General features: G+C 41.2%; 2 protein-coding genes across 4 annotated transcripts in view; both read right to left on the bottom strand.

Moving 5' to 3' along the window:
- Positions 1–13,472, bottom strand: part of LOC135489087 (mucin-2-like) — a 50,161-nt gene extending 36,689 nt beyond the window's left edge. The window contains exons 1-2 of one of the 2 annotated variants that reach the window (XM_064774249.1): positions 12,319–13,472; positions 11,629–11,661 (exon numbers count right to left, since the gene is read on the bottom strand). In XM_064774249.1, coding sequence (XP_064630319.1) covers positions 11,629–11,661; positions 12,319–12,418 — 133 coding nt within the window. In that variant the 5' untranslated portion in view covers positions 12,419–13,472. The remainder of the gene's footprint in view (positions 1–11,628; positions 11,662–12,318) is intronic. The other variant, XM_064774258.1, reaches the window with a different exon arrangement.
- Positions 13,473–13,570: 98 nt separating this feature from the next.
- Positions 13,571–21,523, bottom strand: LOC135489104 (DNA polymerase subunit gamma-2, mitochondrial-like). 2 transcript variants are annotated; one of them, XM_064774285.1, is made up of 9 exons: positions 21,349–21,523; positions 18,618–18,781; positions 17,798–18,013; positions 17,360–17,465; positions 16,903–17,097; positions 16,498–16,623; positions 15,942–16,114; positions 15,411–15,507; positions 13,571–13,968 (listed from the first exon to the last, which is right to left on the bottom strand). In XM_064774285.1, the coding sequence occupies exons 2-9, from the start codon at positions 18,770–18,772 to the stop codon at positions 13,909–13,911; spliced, it is 1,128 nt and encodes a 375-aa protein (XP_064630355.1). In that variant the 5' UTR covers positions 18,773–18,781; positions 21,349–21,523; the 3' UTR covers positions 13,571–13,908. The 2 variants fall into 2 exon arrangements, with proteins under 2 accessions (XP_064630355.1, XP_064630363.1); XM_064774293.1 differs by having other exon boundaries at positions 21,379–21,523.
- Between the last annotated feature and the right edge of the window lie 742 nt (positions 21,524–22,265).

Raw genomic sequence — 22,265 nt, 5'->3', positions numbered from 1 at the left:
AAACTGTGGAGAAACTCTGCGATTGGTGGTAATCATTAGTCGTCAATATTGGACCTTCCAATTCTGATATTACGTTTTATTTTTTATGTTCTCGAGAGTTCAGACTTTCGTACCATACTTCTGAATCATATGTTTATCGATTTCAATGGCCTTAACTTTCCTGGCAGTTATGAAAGCGGCAAAGGTAACTGCGGAAAAAAGAAGAATGCATACGTATTTTGTCATGGTTGTTTTTCGATTCTCATAATTACAAAATATATGACAAGTACAAAAGTATAAAACGCTGAAAGATAAATTGACAAGTTTTTCTCGGTTCCCCCTATTGAAAAGTCTCTCTTATTGTCTATTATATGGAAATACATACGTTGTTTTTACTAATAAATTTCAAGAGTGTACATGTAGACATACATTCGTCGTGTTGTTATTTAGTATCTCGTGTATTGTCGACCTTGAGAAGACCACTAAGAGCCGGAATGAGGACGATGCGAATTTGCATGTTTCTTTGTAAAAAGATGTCATAAATGTGCTGCTGGCACTGAAAAAGTGATAGTTTGTTGGAATTCATACATGCCGACTTTTTTCTACAGTCTCACGACAGACAAGAATTCATGGGTAAGCCGCCTATCTTTCAATAGCTATAATTGGTAAACTTCCAACATCGAATTCAAATTATGACGCCCCCACGCAGCAGAAGGCCAGAATTAATGAGTGCGAAACGGATATTTTTAGTCCGTGACCGATGTTTAGAAACGAAACGCATGAAAGACGGTTTTTCAAGTAAGTCATGATGAGCACTCGTGACCTTAATATTTGTCGACTCGAAGTGCAAAAACATGTTGTCATGAACGGAAAGGATCGGATCGATTGACATTTAGTTTTTAATCGATTCAAATCACATGCATTGTTTCGCTTCTTCGTCCAATCAGTATTTTCTAATTACATATACTCGTCCGTTTTGGATAACTACCCCCCCCCCCCCCTTACACCTGACATACACTTAACTGAGAGGGTTTATGAAATTGTACAGTTTTTACTCAGTCCCTTTTTACGAGATCACGACCAAACAATTTCTTAGAAACATTTTCCAAGCTATAGTGGACACCATAACCCGGTTATCAAGATAACCCTTAGTCCTTGAAATCTTAGTGACATGCATCGTTAATAGATAAATTGGGTACATGTGATTTTATGGGAAGGACTGGAGGAAATCCCACTTAGTTATCATGATAGTTAGGTCATTTGTCATTCGGTTGGAGGTCTGACACTTCATCGTTCAGCTGACAGTCTGTGCCTTGCCAGTAAAGAAAGTCTAATTTCCACATTGAAAAGGTAAGTAGCAGTGAAGGACACTTTTCTATAATCAAGTAAAAATCGCAAATTACATGTAAATGTTAATGCAATGTTGGTTATTGATATGTTTTTCGAAAATGCCTTGAAAGCCTGGCATTACTTGATTCGAACTCCTATCTTTTGCTATGTTTGCTTATGTATGTTTGCTCTGAAAACGAATGGTATGAGGCCAGGATTAGAAAAAGGTAACGTGACTTGTTGTGGCACTGTGATGAGATCAACTTTGCCGTTCTAAAAATTGTCTTCCCGATGTACTCATTATGTTTTCTCTTTTTGGTTGAGATAGGGCATCATCATGAGGATTCTTAGTTTACCCTTACTTGTCCTTTTATTGGTTGCTGCTGCTGTGGGTGATAGCGCTGGGAAAGAATGCCACGATGGGACATGCATCACAGAACACGGTTAGTAACATGATTATACTATGTACTCTATTTCCGCAATCTTGGATTTCAATATAGCCGCCCCCTGAGACTCGAACCAAAAGGCTTTTTTCCTGAATATATTGGATTTAAAGGCAGGCAAGAATATGATCTAAGACATTTACTCATTAGTTTGGGTAGCGCCTTTCAACTGGCATTATTAGAATTGTTGTCAAAAGTACGCCATCTTGGATTTGGCGTTAGTGTGACTTCCATACCACATCCATTTCCCAGAGTTTAGGGATTGGCATCCCGACAGAAAGCTTTAAAAGTTAAATCCAGCGTTATTTATTCGTTGATTACTAACTATTTTTCTTTCACAGAATGGTCCCAGTTAGATTGGAGTTGGCAGATTCTGAGAGACATTTCGTTAAAGGTGGACGGTAATAATGCATCAGTTGAAGACAGGTAGTTATAGTTTCCTTTAAATTTCATAGGCAATACTATAACTGGTCTTAAACAAAGAGATATCGAAACTACTTTAAATTAGAAAAATAACTACAGGACCTCCACACTGCAATGTTTTGTTTCTTCAGATTAACAGTGCGACCACCTCATGAAAGACCTATAGTGTAACTTAAACAAAACAAAAATAGATGAATGCTTTCCCAAACGAACGTGGATTCACCACTGATATATGTGCGATAAATTGTGAGCGATGAACATAAAAAGGAAACAAATTTGCTTTTCAGGACAAAGCTATGGGAATCTTTCACCGATTTCGCAATTAATTCGAAAGGATCAGATCCCCTTCCCGATGTTACGCCAACCTCACAGGAAGGATTTCCTCTAGACGTCATTGCGTTATTTGTCCAGGTATGTTATCACAGCTCTTCTTCATTCGCAGTCTGCGAAATCCCCCCCCCCACTGGAAAAATCATCCATCCTTATTGTATGGTGATGGATTAAGGTATACGGGTCTATAGAGACCATCACCGTCAACCTTTGAGATTAGCCTATGATGCAGAGAGACCTGCTCCGACTGCATGGGAGTCGACGCCGCGAGCTGTGAGGTGACATGCGCTGACTGTTAACGACCATCTCACATGTATCACTGCGCCACTCTCTGATAGCCTTTATTACGAAACGTTAGGAACCAAAATATTAATCCGTACTCATGATTTCATATCGAAACAGGAGAAGGTAACCAAGCCAAATATCACTGACATTATCTGTCCCCATTATACCCGATGAACCCAAAGTTGAATATTTTGAGGTCATGTGCTCAGCAATCCATAGTATCTTGACTGCATCTAGGCCTACATTTATCGTCACTGATTTTACGTGCGCGGTCAATTCTCAATGCCTCAACGTTCAAATTAAGTAGGACATTTTTTGAATCATGAGCATTTTGATTAAACGATCACTCATATTGTAGTACAGCAGACAGGCCTTTGATTGCGCTCAGCAGTAGTTGATTATCCTCTGATTCATCTCATGGTAGAAAGAAACCTACTGGATGAGATGTGACCAGTGCAGAGCATACCCTTCACCTTGTGCAAAACTACCAGTTTTTTAATGAAAAGTAATGGTTTAGCCATCAGCAACCAATTTACCTCTTAATCCATCGGTCAAGTGACGATGTTGACCAATCCACTACTTCAGTTAATCAACCTAATTAGTCAAGCAGACCAGAGTCTTTCAAATGATTATTTAATAATTTATTTGAAAGACTCTGAGCTGACCAATTCAGTTGACTCAGAGTCTTTCAAAACAAGAGTCAGGTAACTAGGGAACACATGGTTTCAACATCAATCCCCACCGCCCATTCCGAAAGACGCACGTTGGGACAGAGCTCTCTTGGATCACGCGTTGACCCAAGCCAATTCCACACAACTGGAACTTGAACAATTCTTCGATCAGCTGAACATAGCCATTACAAATGCTCAGTTCTAAAGCAAACGCCAACTTCAAATTCACCGATTTCTATAAAATTATTTAGATATAGTGTCAAAGACAACATTGATATACTCTGGTTGACTGCATGCATAAAGTTGGCCAGCTGACTTTTGAATTGGTCTCCCAGTCAAAATGAAGTCTGGGACCAACCTAAAGTTGCTCAAAAAATGACTTAATATGTTTACATAGTGAAGGCCTTTTATAATTGTAGGCTTTCCATGGCAACAGAAACCATGTCCGTGAGCGAGACAAGCCTATCAAGGAAGTAGTGGAGAATCGAGAGCACGATGGAATTAGGTACGACAAGCAAATCATATTGGTTTTGGAGCCTGATGATCCCATAGTAAGCGAAGCTGCAAACGATCTTTACCACAAGCATAAAAGTAAGTCCGCTGTTGTTGTCTGGGATGAAAGGCTAGGCAGATTTAGATCTGTAAAAGGTGGGTTTCCAAAGCTGACGAAGTACAGCAGAGTTCAAGTCGTGGGCCATGGTCGCGAAATGGATGGAAAAACAAAGATTGGCGGGCGTACAGGGGCAGAATTAGCTGACGAGGTCGCCAAACTACCCGGAGCTGGTGATGGGGAAATAGGACGAATAAGTTTCATTGGGTGTAATATCGCCAAGACAGCCAATCCAGATTCCATGCCTCTCGGTGATGAACCGTTCCTCACAGAATTCATGAATGATCTGAAGTCCAAGCACGGGATCGAGACGGTAGTGAGCGCCAGGAATACGTTTGTTCAAGTCAATGCTGAGGGGCGTAAAATGGTTGCGGAGGTGACGCCTGATGGAATGAAATGGCACTCAAAGGACGCCTCTAAGAAGGTTGTATTGAGCTTTGACGAGGATGGTAACATCGTGTCGGAGAAGGTTCCTGCAACTGAACGGATCCCGGCCTACCCATGTGTGGACTGTGCACTGGGCCCTCTCGACGTGGCGACTGTGGATGGCGTGTCTGAAATCTATTTGCTGGTTGGTCCTGAAGGAAAAGAAAGAATTGCCACGATTGACCACAATGAGATGAACCGCGTGTTAGATAAACAGACTGTAAACACTTTCTTGAAAAGTAAGGATGACCTCATCAGAGAGGCTATGATACAAAATAAAGACAAGGTTGCACAACGTTTTAAACTAAAGAAGAGTGACGATGTTAAGACGGTCGGCTATAACATTGTGTCTATTGATGGTAATTCCGTTACAATCGAAGGTGTGGGTAAAAAGGGTAAAAGAAACAGGATAGAGTTAAATATTGGGTCAAGTGTAAAGAATGCGTATGTTTATGAGTGGGGAAATAAGTTGGAGGTCAGAGGTAGAAAGGTCAGGGTAATAAGCAGTGTCGAAGAAATGGTTCGTGAAATTAATTGGCTGGGTTTGAATGGGATCAGAAACAAGGGAAAGGATAATCTTTATCGGTTTGGTGACTGGGTCATAAGCCTCGGCAAGGGAGACTTTTATGCAAATATTCATGGCTTCATAGCTTCAGAACAAGAAGCGGGTGACAACGAGATCGATAAGGTTATTACTGATCGTGGCAAAGCAGAAAAGAAATGGCCTTTCAATAGTGAAAAGGGTCGTCCAATGAAACCACCTAGTAATATTGATAAGGTATCATACGACCAACTTCAGGACGATATAGATGATTGGGGGACTCTGAAGGAGTGCATGGATCATTGGTACAAGGGGGACCACAGTGCTATTGCCTCCAGTATGAAGCTTGGGTACGGGTCTGCGAAGAATGCTGTGCTAACATTTGCTTTCAGCATATCCGAATCCGTAAGAAATTTTCGAACGCACATTGTTAATGTAATGGCATTGGAAATGTTAGACCCGTTAAGGCATGGTGCTACTCTTACGATGAAAGAGTTCCTGCAGAACCATCCAATGGCTCGTGGAGGAACGTGGCCCGACCGTGGCAGAACAGGATTTAATGGCCTAAATGAAGGTAATACTGACAAGGTACTTCCCAGAGAGCTCGCATTCACTCGGCATTGGCTCCTTGGTCTTAAGCCAGATGAGGCTAATCCACATGGTAGGGTAACAGCAATTGACAAGTCCGATCCACGATTCCGGGGACAACCGGTTGAAAACACCGAACTCGAGGAAATAATTGATAGCTTTGCCATTCGAGACTTTAATGCAATAGCTAAGGGGGAGGATGGCTTGGGAAGACGTACAACTGGACAAAGTGAGTCACAAGGGAAAGGAGAAAAGAGAGGACCACTTGGTGACATGAGTAAACTTGTAGACACAGCGGGAGTAATGGAATCTAGACGGACATCACTGGATATTAGATCACTATCCCTGCGTTCAATGAGTGCGGTAGCAGCTGACCATGCATACCTTACTGGTAAAGTCGCAGAAATCGTCAGAAGTAAATCACTGCCAGCGAACTTCAAGCTGGATGAAAACTCAGTAAAAGTTGAGGAGGACGAGATGAAATTCTCAATGGTTAATGAGGAGAACCCAGCAGAAAAAGAAGAACTATCTGGCGAAATCGACCACAGTGAGTTGCAAACGCACGACACAGTAGACGATCTACATGATCATGTAACTGAATTTGCAGATCCTGTCGAGGGAGGGTTGCATCAAGCCAAAGGCGTTTTAGATGTCTATGGGGTAGTGTCTAATCTAGGTGGAGCCTTGCAGGCTTTTGAAGATGGCAAGAGCGGTGAGGGTTTTTCGGACCTGCTCCAGAGTTCATATGGCATAGGCAATTTGACTGGGTTGAACAAAAAAATTTATAAAGCGGCAGGCAAAGCATTTGTTTCCCTTTTCAAAGATGAAGTGGCAGATCTAAAGACTGCCACTGGGGATAAGTTAGGAAGCCTAGTTGAAAAAGGTCCGGGTAAAACGGCTGGTAAAGTGGTTGACCTCATGGAAGATGTCCCCGTTTTAGGACTTGCGTTTGGTATCATGAGTGTTGTTGATGATATCAAGCAGCACAATGCTCTTGGATACATCGACGCCGGTTTGGATACTGCGATTGCGGGGCTGTCAATGCTCGGCCCAGAAGCAGAACCACTTGTAGTTGCCCTGACTGTTGTTCGTATGTTTATTGGCGACTTCTACAATGAGATTGACAGTGCCCTGAAGAAGTTACCCAAGGACGCGAGTTCCTTGCAGAAATTCGATGCATTTATGAAGGGGTTTGCACTGGCATTAAAGGATGTATGGGAGCAATTCACGTTATTTGGACAAATATTTGGTGCAATCGAACATTCGAGGAACTTGGACAAGGAATACAATAAAAACAGAGCGTTTTTGCGTGGTCTTGCTGATTACCATAATTACTTTAAAGTTGAAAAAGTTAAAGGTGGATCAGTGGTAGACTTCGCCGACGGCAGCTCTTCATGGAATGGTGGTGATATAACATTTTGGCTTCATGAAGACGGAACGGCTACACTAAAGATGGACGAAAACGTTGATGAAAATGGTAATCAGCGCACTGTAACACACACCATTAATGTCGGAGACTCTACAGGTATAGTCGCGGGCATTGGCGAGTCGCACGACATTAGCTTCAAGACGGAAACGGTCAAAATATTTTTCTTTATCCCTGTTGACAAGAAACAAATTATTAGTGGCATAGATGGAGATAGAAATAGCTTACACGGTACATATTATGGGAACTCCAAGGACAACCAGTTCTTCACAGTTCAGAAGTTGCCAGATAATAGCAAGCTTGGCTATACCCTTGGCGATTACTTCTACGACTTGTACGGAATGGACGGCAACGACGTCTTCTACCTTGGTCCTCAGAAGTCAAATGTTCATGGGGGTGAGGGTTCCGATGCATACATATTAACGAAAGATGGCGGGTATACCCACATCGATAACTATGCCATTGACATGAAGAACGACATGCTAGTTATGAATTCCACTGATTTTCAAACATTGTCATGTCAGAGGGTAGCCAATGATCTTTACATCAGCAATTCAGGGTACTCTCATCATGTGCAGGTGACCAACTGGTTTAGTGGGGATCGTTATCGCCATCTTAACTTCCTTGCTGATAGAGGTGTCTTCTTTGAGGTACGTGCTGCGGCCTTTGGCATTCCACGCTTGGTAGCCATCGCCATTGACTGTTCGAAAGACAAGTCGGCACGAACTGTCGATACCAGTCAGCCTCCTTGGAAAAATGTTGTAACCGTCCACGGCTCGAACTACTCTGATACTATTGTTGGGAATGACCAAGACAACAGATTAGATGGGGGCAATGGAACGGATCATCTAACTGGTGGCAGGGGGAAAGATATGTACATAGTTGATGCCTACGACACTGGTAACGATGTTATCAATAACTGCGCTGATGACACACAGAAAGACACACTCATGGTAGGTTTTGAGTATCTCTCCACGATTGGACGGATTGATAAACTGAATCTTGAACTTACTGATAAAAAATCTGGACACTTCATTCGGGTTCTCAATTGGTACAGGGGTCCTGACTGCCAGCACATGACATTTGGCTCGACCGATGGAGTCGCTTATAAAGCATCAACAAACACGAGCCTTGAGGATGTTCCATTGGCCGCATACTTGATTGATAAAGAAAGTAAATCCAGTGGTCAGACTGTCGATACAGCGAGCATTCCGAAGTTCTCTACCGTCGTTTCAGTTATCGGATCAAATTATACGGACAAGATCATCGGTAATAAACGAGATAATTATATCTCTGGAGGGCCAGGTGATGACGTTATCCGAGGGGGTGAAGGTGCCGATACCTACGTCATGAGACCAGGACACGGGTACGACACAATCATCAATCTGGCCTTTGACCGCAAACTTGACACATTGTTGTTTGGATTCAATTTTTCCGACGTGAGTCTAGCGAGGGAGGGATATGACCTGATAGTCAAAAGCAAGGGATCAACCAAGGCTGCTAATTTGAAAGATTGGTTCAAAGGCGAGTTCCACCAGCATCTAGTAATCCGAACCATAGATGATGTGGTGAGCGTTCTACCAAAGTCGCAAAATGATTCGTTAGTTCTGACCCCGACAGTTATTGACAAGTCAAAGTCCAAGACTGATGTACAGATCAATTGCAATATCAAACCATGGAGATCCATCCAACGTCTGATTGGAGGTAACCATTCTGATATCTTGACTGGTAATGATGAGATCAACTATCTGGACCCGAAGATAGGGGGATCTAAACTAATGGGCGGTAACAACAGTGATACCTATATCATTAAAGTAGGGTATGGTACAGACAATGTCATTGACAATTTCGCCGCTGATAACAAAACTGATGTTCTCTCATTCGAAGCTCACTATTCAGATATGAGGCTCGTAGATGGAGGCAGTGACGATTTGTTGCTTTCTTCTGTTAATCATACAGCTTTGACACTAAGCCACTTCCAGAAAGGACAAGAATATCAGCATCTATTCATACAATCAGGCGACGGCGTTGGCTTCACATTGAGTCAAAAAAATGACAGCGAGTCTTTCCAAGCCATTCCTCTCTTGATCAACAGAGCTACGTCGTTGAATCACGAGAAGATTGACCTGAGATCAAGTTGGAATTGGACAGAAGTCAATTCAGTGATAGGAAGTTCTACAGCAGCGAATTACATTCAAGGCCAAGGTAAAGATAACACACTTGTTGGGGGAACGAAGGTTGACAGTTTAAAGGGTGACGCAGGTAATGATCTTTTGAGGGGAGGTGACGGCGAGAACTTCCTTGATGGGGGACTCGGCAACGATACGCTGGTAGGAGGCAAGAACGTCGATTGGATGTTAGGCTGGCTAGGCGATGACTTGCTCTACGGTGGATACGGGGCTGACAGAATTGACGGTGGTCCAGGATGTGACACGGTGCTCTTTTCCGGGAATCCTGTCAATAGAACTGGGATTTACGTGGACCTTCACTATGGACAAGGTGCTGGCGCAGATGCTGAGGGAGACATCTACATTAGTGTTGAAAATGTCTATGGAACTCCATATGATGACGTTCTTATTGGTAATGATGATGACAATATCATACTCGGACGAGCTGGGAATGATGTCATATATCCCGGTAACGGTACCGATCTACTAATTGGTGCCGAGGGACGAGATGTGTATATTATTGGTGGAACAACGGGCGTAAAAACAATACAGAATGCTGCTAACGACTCTGCCGAAGACACTCTCACCCTTCTTCCAATAAGACGTGAGCACATCAAGATTGACCGTTATGGTGACCATCTCTCTGTCAGCATAGGTGATAGGTACTCAGGATATTGGTGCCCTGAAGGTGAGCTTGGACCAATCATTATTCAAAACTGGTTTGTTAATGACACGAACAGGCATCTTGTGATCCTTTGTAATGACACAAAACTGAACCAGACGGACCTTGATGACATGGCAGTACCATATGCAAAGCCTTCTTCCATGAACAACTTTGTGTGTAGTGTCTACGACTTTGGTGTTGGAAAGGCAGTAGCAATTGGTCTTGTGTGTTTTGTCATCCTGGTGGCCCTTATCGTGATCATCGTGCTCGCATTCACTGGAAGGCTGACGAAGTTCGGCAGGAAGACCAGCGATGACAAAGAAGGACAAAGCTTTATGTTTTCAGATTCTGTTAACTATAATAGCCTACGGGAGGCTGATGAACAACGAAACGTCTAGGATATTCGATCGGCAACAACACATCATGATCAGCTTTAGGCCAGGAATGGAGTTCTTCTGGACCATTAAGAACAACAGAGATGAATGCACGATATATATATACATGTATGTTTTGCTCACATCACAACATTCGCTTTGAGACTTGCAGCGTCGGAGATGTCCGAATTACCAATACCAATTAATGACTCCTGTGTTATTTTCTTAGCATTCAATTGGCCAATTAATGATTCAAAGTGAAATAAAGAAATGACATTTGATTACGTTAGGGGTATTTAAGACAATATGATTTCGGCAACTGATTGGTTGTCGCTAAAAATATATCACGATAGGCCTACTGTTATATTCCATTGAAGTGGGAATATATTCTAGGTTGAGAAGGTTGCCGTATGAATTCATTCTACACCAAATGGGTGTCTAATCTCCACACTATTCTCGACCCTGTTATTCAAGCTTGTCTACTATAAATATATTTACCGACAGAAAATGACTTTATCCTCGAAGGTTTGAGCAATTACCTATAGCATTCTGAACCATCAGAGTTAATCGGTCCGTTACCTCGGAGTCCGGGTCGGCGGAGTGGATCCAAGACTTGAGGGTCAGGATGACCTATGTAGTTGCGCGGACCACTTTATATTTAGCTACATTCGTTATTCAAGTACTTCATGCTGGCCAAGCCACCAATGAGATAATAAGAACATGATTCAAAGATATGAAACATTACGTTTAGATGCCTCACCTTGGAATATAATTTGCCGGTGGAGGTGGTCTTAGGCAAAAGTTATCATTTTCAAAATCGTCAACCCCGTTATTCATCATTAGTGAGACAATCTGATGTGACGGTCTTTTTATTCGAGATCACTTTATATTTTGTTAATTGTATATGATTACCTCTGTAGAGCGTTCGATTCAATAAAAAGGATTCAATCTTAGCTTCTTTTGTAGTTGTCTTGTTTTTTTTCTGAGGCACAAGTTTTTTGCAGCACACTTTGCAAGGCATGACATAAACCACAGTACATTGATTGGTAAGGTTGACCCCTTTCTCAATCAAGTCAGGCTTTTCTATATTAAAGCCTGTTTTTAATGAAAAACCGGTTTATTGATGGTGATAGACATATTCAACACCTTTTTAAACATTCCACGGTGGCTTCGGTTTCCATTGTGTCTTATTAGACACTCATGAAGAAGCCACACGAAACTGTGTAGAAACTCTGCGATTGGTGGTAATCATAAGTCGTCAATATTGGACCTTCCAATTCTGATATTACGTTTTACTTTTTATGTTCTCGAGAGTTCAGACTTTCGTACCATACTTCTGAATCATATGTTTATCGATTTCAATGGCCTTACCTTTCCTGGCAGTTATGAAAGCGGCAAAGGTAACTGCGGAAAAAAGAAGAATGCATACGTATTGTGTCATGGTTGTTTTTCGATTCTCATTATTACAAAATATATGACAAGTACAAAAGTATAAAACGCTGAAAGATAGATTGACAAGTTTTTCTCGGTTCCCCCTATTGAAAAGTCTCTCTTATTGTCTATTAAATGGAAACACTGAAATATGGAGATCAACCACAGATGTAACACCGGGACTGGTAATTATTAGACAAATGGGAGCGCGTGAAAACAAAGCTGTTATAATTATGTTTTGTATAATCTGATCAAATCTGAACACCATGTGGTAATAGCAGTTGGTGTGTTAGAGGCATTGGCTCGTGCGACACGATGTAACCCCTGGATAATAGAGAGGTTAAGATTTTGATCCGAGAACGAGCGAGGTGTTTTTTTCCCTCTGGTTGACGGCATCAAGTCAAACTGATTGTTTTGTATTAAGGTTTTAAGGCATACCAGGCATTATTAACACACTATTTCATTTCATTTCTGACAACAGGCAATACGGTATCTATCGTCAAAATACCACCTCGTTTTCGTTCTCGTTCTCGGAGCGAAAATCTTAACCTCTCTAACCATATTTGGGGTACAAACTCAAGAGCGCAACGCAGATGCAATCCAAAACCCATTACACGAATTTCAACCTACCACAAAGCAGCCAGGCAAACCTCATTTTTCTTCGGATGCTCGCTGACGATACGTCTATTTTCTGTAACCTGGTAATTCCGTAACAGTGAAAAATGCACATATCGTCCAGAAACCACGATCGAGATGGTACAAAGCAAATGTAGCCTCCATTACAAAGTCTCTACAAGTCCATACTGTTCAACGACAATCGTCATACCTTTGTTGTATCAAAATGACTGCATATGTATTTGCTAAACAGTAAATTAAAGGTAATGGAGTTTTCAAACCTATAAAAATAAAAATATTTCATATATGCTGAATATCAATGCTGAATGTCAACAATGCGGATCCTAGGCCTACACTTGCAAGGTTCCTTAGACTGGCTTATGTAGTTACTGCACTAATGTCATGTTAATTTCAAACTTTCCTGCGGATCACATGTAAACAAAATACCACCAATGAACTGGACCTTTAAATGTCCGTTCAGTTCAAGCAGCTGACGAATTGTTTCACCCACATGTTAAAAAGCAAGAATGATGAATATTTTGAATATTAATTTGCGTATCAATGTGTTCATGTACATACTTATGCATCATGATAGGTTTATGTTCCAGATGCATAGTAAGTGGACATGTCATTCTGCGTGGGCATTAAGTGACCCAACTTTGTTGTGACTTCATTAACACCGGACCATATTGTCTCTTGGTAAAAATATTATGGCTGTGATGTTGTTTATGGTCATTTTGTCTCTAGAGAAAATCGTTGTCACGGTTGAGACATAAGAAGACCACATTGTCTCTGGGAAAAAGTGCTACCTCGGTAGGGACATTGTTGAACTTTTCCCACATTTGTGACGTTCTTCAACGCTTGTTGAAGGCTAGGTTGTGACATATTGTTCCTCACAGTGAAGTCAATACAAAGTTTACGCAACATTGTTGAAAACCACATTGTCTCCAGGTGAAATTGCTACTTAACCTAGGTTGTTATATTATTGAAGGCCATCTTGTTTGGCAGTAAAATTGTTACCAAAGGTTGGCGTATTGATAAAGAGGAAATTGTCTCTTGACCATAATTACCAAGGTTGTGACGTTGCTGAAGACCTGGCCAGGTATCTGGGTGAAGTATCCATAAGGAGGAAATGCCCTTCAGTGAGACCAGAATGGTTGAGGTATCCATACAGAAGGTACAATCATCCAGTCTCACCACAATAGCAGAAGGAAAACTTCGAACATAAGACAACAAAATATTTAAAATTTACATATAGAGAGTTAATTTATTTAATAATACCATGCTCAACTGACTGATATCTTGATTTGGTCCAGGTAAATAAGGTTTTTCTTGATCACTCTTCAACATGCTGAACCTAGCAATGATAAAAGTAATTAATCAGATGCCAAGTCTTCATTGAGATTTTGCAATAAATCACATCAAAATCACAGGTGAGACAAATTAGTGGAAGAAAATCATCTCAAAATGTACATAAACATTCTTAATGTATTTTTTGCTGCATAGCCCTCTTTCATTAGTCCACATAGAATATAGTATTCACTCGTTCCCTAGCAACAGTCAAATACACTTGTCTCAGTATTTGAAAAGTCAATGCACTCTCCACTAGGAAGCACCACATCTCTGCAACAATTTCTCCTTGACCTCAGTTACATGAACTGGTTCCTGAAAGAACGAAATAAACTACATGTACATTGTATTTAGCTACACATGATAATATTTGGCGTTATAGGTTGGTCTGCCTAGCCCTTTTTCAGACAGGACCTGGTTGTTTAACACAAGTTTTGTCGTTAAGGCTAGCGTTAAAGGGGGACTATAGGCAGGAGGAGAGAGGCTAATTTGGCCATCTTCAAGTGACTAGTAGACACATTAAGGCCCCTTGGTCATGTCAGATTCAGCACTAAATATATTCCTTGTACAAGCGTCATTCATTTCGACCTACTGTGAGATGTGAGAGACCCCTATTGGAGACTTTGTGTAACTTTATCTTGCCTGCCTAGCTGCTGCCTATATTGTCCCTTTAACTGATGCCTATATTGTCCCTTTAAGTCTAATTGGGGTTAACTGAAGGAGAAAACCCCAAGTAAGTTAACAGTGTTTAATGGTGGTTATCAAGAAGGCTGTCTTCACTAGTTCATCTTTGCCTCTCCACAGCTTGCATTTTCGGTTCTCTACTTCTCAGCAATTATTGTCTTTCGCTCGGCCCGAGCCTACTCTCACAACCAGAAGCAAGCATCAAATCAGTTCTATTTAATAATGGTAGATAGTATTTACACGTACTATCTACCATTATTCAGTAAGAGGCAATTTTAAAAATTTTGAGACAGGTTTTTTAAATGGAAACTATTTGTGTGACCTTTACACATTTTCTCCTGTTGTACTTGTAACTTGCAAAAATATTTTTTTAATCCCATTGTAAATTTGCTCACAATGTTTTCATTGTCATGATGTCTTTTAAAACTTATTGTACAGTGTTTAGAAAGGGTTTGCCATAGGGCAGCCCTCTTAGCACTTTAAATAACAAAGTTGTTATTACATTGTATTAAAGTTATTATCTATTTTTGAGAAGTGCCAAAGAAGGTTTACCCATGCTGATAGTTGTGTCAAAGTGTTTTACAATGTCATGATGTCTTTAAAAACTTATTGTACAGTGTTTAGTAAGGGTTTGCCATAGGGCAGCCCTCTTAGCACTTTAAATAATAAAGTTATTATTACATTGTATTAAAGTTATTATCTATTTTTGAGAAGTGCTAAAGAAGGTTTACCCACGCTGATAGTTGTGTCACAGTGTTTTACAATGTCATGATGTCTTTAAAAACTTATTGTACAGTGTTTAGTAAGGGTTTGCCATAGCTCAGCCCTATTAGCACTTTAAATAATAAAGTTATTATTATTTAAGTTATTATTTATTTTTGTGAAGTGCGGAAGGTTTACCCACGCTGATAGTTGTGTCACAGTGTTTTACAATGTCATGATGTCTTTAAAAACTTATTGTACAGTGTTTAGAAAGGGTTTGCCATAGGGCAGCCCTCTTAGCACTTTAAATAATAAAGTTATTATTATTAAAGTTATTATTTATTTTTGTGAAGTGCGGAAGGTTTACCCACACTGATAGTTGTGTCACGACTCCTCAGCTGTGATACGCCAACATCTAATGTCTTTACATCAAGCAGAAGAGTGTAAGGAATACCAATCTCATCATAACTGGAAATAAAGACACATTGTATGAGGAAATCAATAAAGATTTTTAGTCACAGGCAAGTCGCCTAGTGTTGCCACCTTGTGTTGGTGTCTTGCACGAATGATCTCCAATGAATCCAAGACAGCACATCAGAGGAGGTTCAAGAGGGTGAAAAAATATATTCTTGCTTAACTTTTTTTTTTGGCCCTGTGATAATGAAGTAATTCTACCAGTATTTGACAAAGCAGTCCATAATTAACACAGAGCGGCTTAAACCATTTGGAGGTCAAAACAAATGTTGATACAAATGCCATCTCGTCCCGTCATAGTTCAAATCAAGTACTCCTCGATATTACGCACCATTCTGCATTCTAACAGAAGCAAGTAATAATCCACACAATAAAATGAGGAGACACAGCAACTTAGTGTTATTGTAAATTCAAAGAAATGAATTTACCTTTTAATTTGAGCATCAATGTCAGAAGTTGGATGTTTATAGTTGAGGGTCATCAGCCCCACCTGGCGGAATTCTTTCACGAGAAAATCGGCCACGATTCTGAGGTCATCTGAAGGCTGTGACATCACAATGGCCACCATATAAGGAGAAAGTTTTGGATGTAAAGTAAGCACCTGCAAGGAAGGCATAAAACCTATGGATAGGGTCATGACAAACAGAAATATATAAATGATAACAGTCACATAAACTAATGCTACTGATATGTGAAATGGCTTTTTGGCTTCGGCCTTTAAAGGGGAACTATAGGCTGGAGGAGAAGGGCTAATTTGGCCATCTTCAAGTGACTAGTATACACAGTAAGGCCCTTGGTCATGTCAGACTTAGCACTAAATATATTCCTCGTACAAGCGTGAATCATTTCGACTTACTGCGAGATGTGGGACACCCCTATTGGCGGCTTTGTGTAACTTTATCTTGCCTGCCTATATTGTCCCTTTGAGATTGGCTCTGGATGGTCATCTCCAATCTACTGGATTTTCCGCTCTAACACACTCACCTGTTTTACATTGCCGTGATCAATCTTTTCTGTAAATGCATCATAGAGGAATGCAAGCAGTGCTTTGTCGATGGAGGTTGCGATTTTTATAACGTGGGGATAAAAAGACTTCTGACCAGCTTCAACCTGAAATAGCGAAAGGTTGCGATGAACTAACAAACTAAAGGATATCAATGATTGTGATGGAAACTATGTAACGCCTCCTTTTGGTTGCAGCAGTCCTTGGGATCACAACCAAGAACCGCTAGGTTTGAATTTTGATGGCAAATATTCACTTTGGGCATGTCTAGAAAGGAAATTGATACCTCGCTGTGGGGGCTCTTGGGGGTCTAATCAAGATAGCTTGGACAGACCTCAAATAAGATCCAAAACCTTAGCATTTTTCGGTCCCAGAGCTTACCATACCTGCAGTTTTATTCCAACTTTGGATTCTAAATCTTTCATGTAATCTTCATTATAGTTAGTTATAGTTTCAATTGTCTCTTGTTCCCACGGCGATGAGAATTTCACATGTAATTCTTGCTGGGAACCATTTTCATTAGCACCTTTAGTTATTTCCTCCTCATCTGTTATTGTAAATGATGATGGTGCATTCGAAAACTGAAAAAAGTTAAATGAGATATAAAGATGGGGATGGCATATTTGAAAACTGAAAAAAGTTTAATATTGAAGAACTGATAGCTCAGTTGATAGCCACTGGAACACATTTGCACAATTTACTCGACCTAAGAGCCAGATCAGATGTTTTTAGAATTAAGCTATTCTTTCAATTGAAGAAGATGACAACTTTGGCCAAAATAACTGAAAACTTGGTTTACATTGGCCTCAGATATTTTGGTATCTCACAGCCAACCTACCGTACCTTTTTAAACCAGTCAAGTCGCGACCTTTGCCAGAAGTCGCACCACTTCTTTGATGAACTGGGGGTCACAAAGTGATAGAAATGAAACACTTCGTGAAATTTCAAACTGAAAAAGAATACGTTTGGTCTGAATTGGTATTTAGGCTATTGAGAAATTAAAATGACCATCTGGCACATTGCCTTGAACAGGATGAGACAGCAGATCAGTGTTGCAAATGACTGACTGACAATAATGCAAAAGCCAGCAGACATAGGGTTGGATAAAAGATAAGGCCTTCCAATCAGCGAATTCAAGCTAACATTTAGAACATTCTAGATGATGGCGAGAGTTTGGGGCATGTTGTACGCCTACAATCACCGATGCAGTTGAAAGAATATTAACTCGGCCGAATATAAAAAAAATACATTGTCATAAATTTCCTTTTTCAAAATACCAACCTTTTAAATAGATCATTACCACCGATTTTGTCGACTGGCTGTAAATTGTGTTGTTTTTCGGTCGCTTGGCATAGAATACCCAGAGGCGACATGCCAGGGAACAGCTGGAGGAGGTGGCTGTAAGCTCGGAGCAGCGCTGAGAGGGAACTCCTGTCATCGCATTCAGCTGGCATCACAGGAAAGACATTGTCCTGTCTTGTTACCATCTCCTTTTGACTGAAGATAGAATATATATATGTTTATTCGTACTGAGGAAATCTAGTACAATTTGAAACAGTAAGCAAGTTAAGAAAATACAGAAAAGAACATTACACTGAATACAGACAAAGCAATGTACAATATACTTAATTGGACATTCTACTAATGTCCCTGCATCTTTGAGTAATTAACATGACAGACTTTCTCAGTTCACACACAGCATTTCTATCATGTCACTGATTTCATAAAAATTGAGTTGGTCATCTCCCGAGTCCCTCATCTCAAGTAAATCCTTAATAAAAGCCCCCCTTTGTTGAACTAAAACATCATCATTGATTTCCATATCGTCTACATTTAAAGCGGGTAAATGAAACCTACTAACGTTATATTTGTGACATATGTGCTTAAGGCTGCCGCTGAACGAGGATCTACTCCCGTGTACTGCCAGCCCTAAGCACATTCTAACAACAACACTGCTAGACCTTTCCATGAAGATCCAAACTGAGTCAACATACTTACTCAAAAAGTGGGTACATTTTCGATTAGAAGGAAATCACTCTTGGCAAAAGTAATTCTCACCTTGTCCACATAGAGACCACATAAGACCACATAAACTACTTACTAGTCTACTTTGAGGTTATTTTTCATAGCAGTTCCACAAGGCCCACAGCCATAAGTGCCTGGATTGTCTATGGTTTCAGTTATGTAACACCCCATCTGCAGTAGTCTCAAGCATTTATTTCGATTAGCAATACTTGGCAGTCGGCTTGCACACATGGCTACAACCTGTAAAATAGAATACCAGTACATAACTGGAAGAATTGATGGTAGTTTAGCCAGCAACAGGCTCACTGTCAATCACATCTTAAGCAAGCAGTGCTGACAGTGACATCACTAAACTTGGGAACACAGGAACAGATAGTTTAACAGTAATGATTTTTTTAATGCTACACGAAGCTAAAACACTTTTTGTGCAATAACAAGTTGGCAACCATGGTTATGGTAACAGGATCACATTACAGCCAGATCCCGTTAGCGAAGGTTAAAAAGCGAACCTCAGGCTGCAAAGGCAAATGCCTTGAGGCCGTGAGGTTGGAGTTTCTCTTTGAATTGCCCGATGATGTTGTTATTAGGGTAATCAGGCGTGATCAGAGATTAGCGCAATCTAGCCTAATCTCCTATGGCATGTCTGGCTGACCTACCACAGCAGGTGTTACAGAATTTGTTATCGTTACTCCTGCCTGTAAGTGGCACACCATCTGACAAAATCAGAGTGTACTCAATGTAGGCCTAATGGCAATGCTTCAGATGAAGACCTGATTGGTCCTGTCGGATGCTTGTTTCTATATTGCAATATTGTAGTTGATCATGGTGCAGGATGTAACTGCTTTTTCGGACTGTTTGTTTATAGTAGGCCTATGTGAAAAAAACATTTTTTTTTTTCATAGTTTTTCATCAGACTGGTTAAAACATGTACCTTGCTTTTTAAGTTAGGCCTGTAAACAATAATGATGTAGGGGCCTTGAAGGCTTTAAACAATATATTGTTCCGCCCTGCGAAGAGCGATCGTGTGCAAAGCGGTGGGACAGAATGGGGTACAACTAGATTACCCTGGGCTCACTGTTATCCATCTGAATTTGACCACCCCCACCCTTACTCTTAGGAGAGGAGCCTTGCCTCTATCTTGACCTAACTTGAAAATAGTACACATCCCTGCGACCTATATAATGTATGCTATTGCGTGGCCTACTTACTGACACAGACTCCCTGTAGCCAGGTCAGAACTATCCGTCCAATTTCAACTTAAGCTAAAAAAATTGCAATGCATCAGGTGTGGATATACTGCCTATCCTGCAATGTCCAGTTTAGCATGAAGCATGCTGTTTCATCTTTACCTGTTCTGTTAACACACAGACCATGCAGACCTTGGCCTAGGAATTTTATGGTCAGTCTGGGGTGAAATCCCAAGGTGTATTGTAACAGTGACAAACAGGAATATTGCTTCAAATCTGCCAAGGGTTTGTAGAGTGACTTTGAACGAAAATTTCATGGACATCAGATAGAAACCAATGCAGAAGCATACACTGCTTCTCTGCATCACAATCATTGAAGCAACTGTTCCTTGACCAATCCATGACTCATCATTATATAACATTATATAACAATTCATGGCACGAATTCAGCAACACATTGAGTGCATTCGATCTAATCCACATACCCATATTGCACCAAGTGTAATGAACCCAGTAAGACCGGTAAACCTAACACAGCAGGTGGTGTCTGTAGTGCAATAGCAGATGTCTAGGAGGAAGGCCTTGGAGTGCAATCAATCAGCTTATCTGACCTATTATAAACATCCAGCTGAGAGGCATTCCACCTATTTTGCTCAACTTTCGCTAACGGGGTCTGGCGGTCATGAAATATGGTTCTGTGAGGGAGAGCAATACCCACTGTAGCCCTCTCCAGCTCCATCATTAGTATCGGGCTCTACTAGGGGCGGATCCAAACTTTTTTAAAAGGGGAGGCGTAAGTGAAGGTGAATCCTGAACATTGGAAGTGCCATAGGCGCAAAGTGTGATCGAACGGGGTGTCACGGTGTGTGGGGGCCCTCCCCAGGAAAATTTGAAAACTAGAAGCTCTGAAATGCGTTTTCCTTGCATCTCAAGATCATTTCTGCCTCCATGTTCGATGGAATATTTTCTTTCTAGCAAGGCAAAGTAAGTATGTTTTGGAAGTCTCAAAAAAAATCATTGTTCTGCAAAAAATAGGGGGGAGGGGCATAGGCCCCCCACGCCCCCGCCTAGATCCACCACTGTCTGCTGCCCCTGGCTGACCAGGGGGCACCAACAGCCAAGATCTTTTCTTTGCTCAAATGCTCGAGCACTGTTTTTAGTCCCATAGTACCAACTACCATGGCATGGGGAGAGAGGGTGCAGATCCAACCATGGAGGTATTGACCTCCATGATCCAACCAAGTCTAGACTCCCGGGGCAGTCTATTTCGTCATCCTATTCAAGTTATTGGATGAGATGAGGCCGGTCCATGGCACTGCGTCCGGAGTGTCGTAACGACAAACCACCAGACCAGGCCCAGGCTACTATATATAATTTATTATACTATTTAAGACAAGTCCAAGTCCTGCACAGTTGGTTTTTCTGGAATAAAGCCAGAAGGCATGGCACTGTATCTTGCACGTCAATAGTTAGAGATTTACAAGCACTGGGGCATGACAGTAATACATAAGAAACAAATACAGGAGGAACAAATGGTAACATTTCATGAAGGTGGCGCCACCGGTGCCCAACGAAAAAATCGGTACGGTTAGAGGCCAGACATTTCCTCCAAGAAATTACCTCTGTGCGCAAGTACAGAAGAGTAATTGCATGTGGATTTGACCTTCTTATATTCCACTCGATCCAAGAAAACAATATATGACGTTGGTGTTCTAAATCCGCCAGATATATAGGAGATATCACTCAATTTTAGGAAGTTTTTTCACATTAAAATAATTTGTCAGCCATTTTGAAACTCGCGGTGTTCTGGTTGCGATTTGTTACATCCTCGATATACACATCGAGGGATGTCGGAGTTCTTTTAAGTTCTTAACGCGGGAAATACGAATACGCACGTGGGCCTATTTAAAAAAAGGATGACCCCTGTAGGATTTGTGGGGTCCTGGGGGGGGGGGGGGGGGCCCAGCAGCCTTGGGCTTCTGTTGACCAGGATTCATATACTGGCGATAAGTGAATGTGATCATCTGAGGGATATGGATTCATACTGGTGATAAACCATTCGATGTGAACTCAAGTGAATGTGATCATCTGAGAGATAAGGATAAACCATTCAATGGGAGCCCAAGTTAATGTGTTTTTGCTAGCTGTCGCCCTTCACATGATTTCTGGCCTTTCCCAATTATTGACGGGTAGGGCCTAGGGGTCAATCTATCGAGAGCCAGACGGTCTCTCATTTCTCACTGGACGTTCCGCCATTACCCCCCTGGGAGCTGGTTGACATGGCCCCATGCAGAATTCTTTTGTAATAAATCTTTCTTAGGGGCGTAGGTGGGGGGGGGGGGGGGGCAAGGGGCATGGGGCATCCATTTGCCCTAGGAGTCACAAAATATTGAAATAGTCAGAAATATAGTTATAACGAGCTTTACGGGCCGGATTCAACCCGTACCCCTATTTGCCATATATATATATATCAATGATCAAGGACATTTCTCCTAAAACATGCGGGAATGGGCAATAGCCCCTGGCCTGCTGAGAAT

The sequence above is a fragment of the Lineus longissimus genome, chromosome 1 (assembly GCF_910592395.1).
Source record: "Lineus longissimus chromosome 1, tnLinLong1.2, whole genome shotgun sequence".
Lineage (NCBI taxonomy): Eukaryota > Metazoa > Nemertea > Pilidiophora > Heteronemertea > Lineidae > Lineus > Lineus longissimus.
Note: the sequence above shows the minus strand (reverse complement) of the source record. Positions and strands in the feature narration are given on the sequence as shown.

Bases quoted from the DNA above. Each gene is read 5' to 3' on its own strand.
- LOC135489104 (XM_064774285.1), bottom strand. From the start codon at position 18,772: ATGTGTGCAAGCCGACTGCCAAGTATTGCTAATCGAAATAAATGCTTG. The intron at 17,098-17,359 runs GTACGGTAGGTT...AACTTTTTTCAG, and splicing joins GACTTGACTGGTTTAAAAAG to TTTTCGAATGCACCATCATC. The intron at 16,624-16,902 runs GTATGGTAAGCT...TCGCTATTTCAG, and splicing joins AAGTTGGAATAAAACTGCAG to GTTGAAGCTGGTCAGAAGTC.